This window comes from Bos taurus, chromosome 10 (genome assembly GCF_002263795.3).
Source record: "Bos taurus isolate L1 Dominette 01449 registration number 42190680 breed Hereford chromosome 10, ARS-UCD2.0, whole genome shotgun sequence".
Taxonomy (NCBI): domain Eukaryota; kingdom Metazoa; phylum Chordata; class Mammalia; order Artiodactyla; family Bovidae; genus Bos; species Bos taurus.
The window spans coordinates 28,028,823-28,035,539 of NC_037337.1; the positions used below are offsets into that span (position 1 = coordinate 28,028,823).

General features: G+C 40.2%; 1 protein-coding gene across 1 annotated transcript; it reads left to right on the forward strand.

Annotated features, from left to right (window-relative positions):
* The first annotated feature begins 4,582 nt into the window (after positions 1-4,582).
* OR4F72 (olfactory receptor family 4 subfamily F member 72) lies at positions 4,583-5,512 on the forward strand. Its single transcript, NM_001206763.1, has one exon. It carries the CDS (start codon positions 4,583-4,585, stop codon positions 5,510-5,512), a length of 930 nt encoding a protein of 309 aa, NP_001193692.1.
* Positions 5,513-6,717: the final 1,205 nt, after the last annotated feature.

Sequence of the window (6,717 nt, forward strand, 5' to 3'; positions counted from 1 at the left end):
TTAGTATGTATATGGCATACAGATAATGTATGCTTTTTCAGTTCTAAAATATCATCATTAACTATTTTAGAAACTTTTAAAATATGGTTTTAAAACATCTGTATTTGCTTCTCTGAATTTCAAAACAGTGTGGAAGATGACTGTTAATTGTATTATGAAATTTGGAAGATAGAAACTAGCTCCCTTCTATTTTGGTTGCTATTGCTTCTCTTTTGATCTCTATCTGTCTCCCTTGTTCCCTCCTCTGTCTTTCTTTTTTACATGCTTCTTGTTGTCTTCTAAAATTTCAGAAGTTAAACCATGGACCTCTAGATGCCTTGATCTGAGGCTTCCTTACTAGACAACTGGGAATTTAAGGCAAGAATATCAGGCATTCTCTTCAGAGTTGTTGGGAAAGTTTTAATAGTTAGTTTTTAATTTCAATTCTTTTATGCCTACTGGACTTAGTAGGAAAATATGTTAGACTATTAAAGCAGGAACTGTGGAAAATTACAGAACTGAAAAAAATGGCCTTGATTCAGAGGAATGTTACTGCCTAAACAATCAAGAAATCTTTGCTGCTTATTACATTTGTTATTTTTAAAAACACGAGAGCCAGAAAAAAATGGTCTTTATTCTCCTCAGACTTACAATATATTTGGGGAGAGAATCTACAGATTAAAAATTAAAATCACTGAAGAACTATGATAAATAGCCAAGGATTTGCTCTAAATAAGGGATACTTATTATATTTTCTCAGAATACTTTGCCCCTTCCTCTCAGCTTATTAAACTCCTACTGATGTTTCAAAACTCACTTCAAATCCTTTCTTCTTTGTAAAGCTGTCTCTGAATGTCCAGTGGACTCTTGTGTGTCCTTCCTGGTCAACAACAAGCACCTGAAGCTTCGTCCATGGTGTCATATATTTATTTTTATATCAGGAATTATTAATTATTTCAGTCAAAATTTAACTTTCCTGACTTCTGGGAATAAGAGAAGGAAGATATTAATATAGAGTAGCTAGGGAAATGTTCATGGAGAAAATGGGATGTTGATTTACCTTTAAAGGATGTTTGTTGCTTAGTTATTATGTCACGTCTGACTTTTTGCAACTCCATGGACTATAGCCCACCTGGCTCCTCTGTCCATGGGATTTCCCAGGCAAGAATACTGGAGTGGGTTGTCATTTCCTCCTCCAGGGGATCTTCCTAAGCCGGGGATGGAGCCTGTGTCTCCTGCATTGGCAGGCAGGTTCTTTACCGCTGAGCCACGTGAGTGGCTCAGGTGAGTGGCTCACTTGAGTGGCTCAGGATGAATACTTGTCAGAAATGGTCTATTGCACTATCCACTACATAAAAAATAGCGGTTGAGCACTGGAAATGTGACCAGTGCATCTGAGAAAACAGATTTTTAGTTTCATTGAATGACAGCATGTAACTAGTAGTTACAGTTTTGCACTGAATAGATCTAGGGTGTAGCTTATGTCTTCTCACTTTATTTCTTTTCTACTGGGTAAACTCTGAAGCCATACATGAAATAGAAAATCTGGATTATCTGTCAATAACTAGTTGCTTGTTTCTCACTGGACCCCTTTCCTTATTTTCAAATGGTTAACTTGGAACCAAAGGGGCAAAAGAAACCCAGCAATAGAAAAAAATGGATTCCAAAACTTTGCCTTTTAATATGGCTGTTTACATATTCACACACATGCATACCTCATTGTGCATGAGGAGTGAAATTAGTCATAAAATCATTATCCCTCAAGCTTCAGTAGTGATTATTTAGTTCTGGTTGTTGTTCAGTCTCTCAGTCATCTCCAACTCTTTGCAACCCCATGGACTGCAGCACACCAGGCTGCCCTGCCATCGCCATCTCCCGGAGCTTGCTCAAATTCATGTCCATTGAGGCAGTGATGCCATCCAATGATCTCATCCTCTGTCATCCCCTTCTCCTCCTGCCTTCAATCTTTCCCAGCATCAGGGTCTTTTCTAATGAGTCAGCTCTTTATATCAGGTAGCCAAAGTATTGGAGTTTCAGCTTCAGCATCAGTCCTTCCAATGAATATTCAGAACTGATTTCCTTTAGGATGGACTGGTTGGATCTCCCTTCAGTCCAAGGGCCTGTCAAGAGTCTTCTCCAACATCACAGTTCAAAAGTATCAATTCCTCAGTGCTCAGCTTTCTCTATAGTCCAACTCTCATATCCATGTATGACTACTGGTTAATGTTCAAGACGTTTTTAGAAAAGGCAGAGGAACCAGAGATCAAATTGCCAATATCTGCTGGATCATGGAAAAAGCAAGAGAGTTCCAGAAAAACATCTATTTCTGCTTTATTGACTATGCCAAAGCCTTTGACTGTGTGGATCACAAGAAACTGTGGAAAATTCTGAAAGAGATGGGAATACCAGACCACCTGACCTGCCTCTTGAGAAATCTGTATGCAGGTCAGGAAGCAACAGTTAGAACTGGACATGGAACAACAGACTGGTTCCAAATAGGAAAAGCAGTACGTCAAGGCTATATATTGTCACCCTGCTTATTTAACTTCTATGCAGAGTACACCATGAAAACCGCTGGGCTAGATGAAGCACAAGCTGGAATCAAAATTGCTGGGAAAAATATCAAAAACCTCAAATATGTAGATGTCACCACCTTTATGGCAGAAAGTGAAGAGGAACTAAAAAGCCTCTTGATGAAACTGAAAGAAGAGAGTGAAAAAGCTGACGTAAAACTCAACATTCAGAAAACTAAGATCATGGCATCCAGTCCCATCACTTCACAGCAAATAGATGGGGAAGCAGTGGAAACAGTGTCAGACTTTATTTTTCTGGGTGCCAAAATCACTGCAGATGGTGACTGCAGCCATGAAATTAAAAGACACTTACTCCTTGGAAGGAAAGTTATGACCAACCTAGATAGCACATTAAAAAGCAGAGATATTACTTTGTCAACAAAGGTCCATATAGTCAAAGCTATGGTTTTTCCAGTAGTCATGTATGGATGTGAGAGTTGGACAGTAAAGGAAGCTGAGCACAGAAGAATTGATGCTTTTAAACTGTGATGTTGGAGAATACTCTTGAGAGTCCCTTGGACTGCAAGGAGATCCAACCAGTCCACCCTAAAGGAGATCAGTCCTGGGTGTTCATTAGAAGGACTGATGTTGAAGCTGAAACTCCAATACTTTGGCCACCTCATGCGAAGAGCTGACTCACTGGAAAAGACCCTGATGCTGGTAGGGACTGGGGGCAGGAGGAGAAGGGGATGACAGAGGATGAGATGGTTGGATGGCATCACCAACTCAGTGGACATGGGTTTGGGTAACTCAGGGAGTTGGTGATAGACAGGGAGGCCTGACATGTGTGGTTCATGGGGTCACAAAGAGTTGGACATGACTAAGAGCCTGAACTAAACTGATGGGACCAGATGCCATGATCTTCAATTCAGTCCAGACACTCAGTCATGTTTGAGTCTTTGCGACCCCATGGACTGCAACACACCAGGCTTCTCTGTCCATCACCAACTCCCGGAGCTTGCTCAAACTCAGGTCCATTGAGTAGGTGATTTCCTTTAGTATGGACTGCCTGGATCTCCTTGCAGTCCAAGGGCCTCTCAAAAGTCTTACCCAACACCACAGTTCAAAAGCATCAAGTCTTTGGCACTCAGCTTTCTTTATAGTTCAACTCTCATATCCATACATGACTGCTGGAAAAACCATAGTTGACTAGACAGATCTTTGTCAACAAAGTAATGTCTCTGTTTTTAATATGCAGTTTAGGTTGGTCATAACTTTCCTTTCAAGGAGCAAGTGTCTTTTGATTTCATGGCTGCAGTTCCCATCTGCAGTGATTTTGGAGCCCCAAAAAATAAAGTCTGTCACTGTTTCCATTGTTTCCCCATCTATTTGCCACGAAGTGATGGGGCCAGGTGCCATGATCTTCATTTTTTGGATGTTGAGTTTTAAGCCAGTTTTTTCACTCACCTCTTTCATCTTCATCAAGAAACTCTTTAGTTCCTCTTCACTTTCTGACATAAGGGTGGTGTCATCTGCATATCTGAGGTGATTTTTGTGAATGACAAATATGGTTGTAGGTAGTGACATAAAAGGATTCAAGACACATATTATGTGCCAGAGATGAGATGAGGTTAAGAAATGACACAACTTGAATGGCTGAAGGACTGCTTTATGAACAATTTAAAAATGGAATATGTGTGTTCTGAAAAAGGCCATCTCCACCTCTTCTTTTTCTCTTTGCAGTGCACTGTACCACCATCCCTAACCCTCCAAGTCTGGCCATGGACATCTACTATGTTAGCCTGTTTGTTCTATTCTCTTATTTACAGATGAGTAGCCCTCGAGGCTGTGGTAAAAGGGACATTGCACATTGAAGTGACTCAACTACTTTAGATGACCACAGGAAAAATGCTGTTTAGTAATTATATGGTCCTGAGAAGGAAGTGAGGAGATATGTAGTCTTTGGAGTGTGAATATCCTTGAATAACTCATCATTATATTAATAATATAAAAATTATTAATATTTTAGTTTCCTTTTCTTTTTCTTTAGTTTCCTTTTCAACATTCTAACTGATATATCAGTTCATGGAATGAATCACTCCATGGTGTCAGAGTTTGTGTTCCTGGGACTCACCAACTCCTGGGAGATTCAACTTCTTCTCTTCATGTTCTCTTCCATCTTTTACATGGCCAGCATGCTAGGAAACTCCCTCATTGTTCTCACTGTGATGATGAACCCTCACTTACACTCCCCCATGTACTTTCTGTTGGCCAACCTCTCCATCACTGACCTGGGAGTGTCTTCTGTAATTTCTCCCAAGATGATTTATGACATTTTTAGAAAACATAAAGTCATCTCCTTTGGAGGCTGCATCGCACAAATCTTCTTCATCCATATCATTGGTGGTGTGGAGATGGTGCTTCTTATCGCCATGGCCTTTGACAGATATGTTGCCATATGTAAGCCTCTCCACTATTTCACTATTATGAGCAGAAAAATGTGTCTTCTGCTTCTTGTGGCTGCATGGATAATTGGCTTTATTCACTCTGTGGTTCAACTGGGTTTTGTTGTAAAATTGCCGATCTGTGGCCCTAATATAATTGATAGCTTTTACTGTGACTTTCCTCGGTTCATCAAACTTGCCTGCACAGACACCTTCAGGCTAGAGTCCATGGTCACAGCCAACAGTGGATTTATATCCCTAGGATCATTCTTCATATTGATTGTCTCCTACATTTTTATCCTCATCACTGTTCGGAAACACTCTTCAGGTAGCTCATCTAAGGCCCTCTCCACTTTGTCAACTCACGTCATGGTGGTGATTTTGTTCTTCGGTCCTTGCATCTTTGTTTACATCTGGCCTCACTCCACGTCACACCTAGACAAATTCCTTGTTGTTTTTGATGCAGTTCTCACCCCTTTTTTAAATTCAGTCATCTATACATTGAGGAACAAAGAAATGAAAGTGGCAATGAAGAAAGTATGCAGTCAATTTATTATTTACGGAAGGATTTCTTAAATGCCCAAAGTATTATAAAGTCTCTTTACTGAGTTGGAGTGATATTATACTTCTATTATTAATATTGGGAGATTCCAAGTACTGTATTCACATTCAGATGACCCAGATCAAAATAATATGATTCTTTTACAAATGTTAACTGAGAAACCATGTCACTGACTATGGTTGGAGGAAGTATATGGTGTGGTAAAAAGTATCTTCTGGAGACGGCCAATTGCTTGTTTCTCAGGAGACATTATCTGATGGATTTACTATAGTCTAGACTTCTAGACAGTCCATGGGGTTGCTGAGAGTCAGACACGACTGAGCGACTTCACTTTCACTTTCATGCCTTGGAGAAGGAAATGGCAACCCACTCCAGTGTTCTTGCCTGGAGAATCCCAGGGATGATGGAGCCTGCTGGGCTGCTGTCTATGGGGTCGCAGAGTTGGACATGACTGAAGCGACTTAGCAGCAGCAGCAGCAGCAGACTTCTAGACAGAGGATGAGATGGTTGGATGGCATCACAGACTCAATGGACATGAGATTGAGCAAGCTTGGGAGCTGGTGATGGACAGGGAAGTCTGGTGTGCTGCAGTCCATGGAGTCGCAAAGAGTCAGACACTACTGAGCAACTGAACTGAACCGAAACTTCAAAATTTTCTCTTCAGTGTCAGAGTGGGTTATATAAAGGATTGCCAACTGACACTTATAAAGCAATACTACATGGAAATATATACATCAAGATGCCTATTTATTAATTTGTCATAGAAAAATCAGTTAAGTGGCCTGAACTTCCACATAAATGTAACTCACAACTGTAGGCAATTTTCTAGGAAGTTAAACAGTGATATAAACATTAATGAGCAGGGAATCAGAGCAAGAAGAGTTAGCTGGATTATACAAACACTTAATCATATCAGATTTTGGTATTTAATGACTATGTCCCCACACTAGGATATGCCTACCATCACACTGGAAAAATAAGATCCTTAGGTCAGGAGTTCTATCTGGATAGTGTTGGCTGGGCATCACAAGGTTTACCTTTTGACTCTTTTCCATACTATATTCCAGGTCATCTAATCCCTATGTTCTTACAAATACTTTATTTCCACATGTGACTAGCCAGGTTCTTCCTATTCCTTCTCCTGGCATGACTATTCCTGTTGCATTTGAATGAATTCCAAGCTAAATTTAAGTTTGGAAAATGCTTTGTATGTGACTAT

Bases quoted from the DNA above. Each gene is read 5' to 3' on its own strand.
- OR4F72 (NM_001206763.1), top strand. From the start codon at position 4,583: ATGAATCACTCCATGGTGTCAGAGTTTGTGTTCCTGGGACTCACCAAC.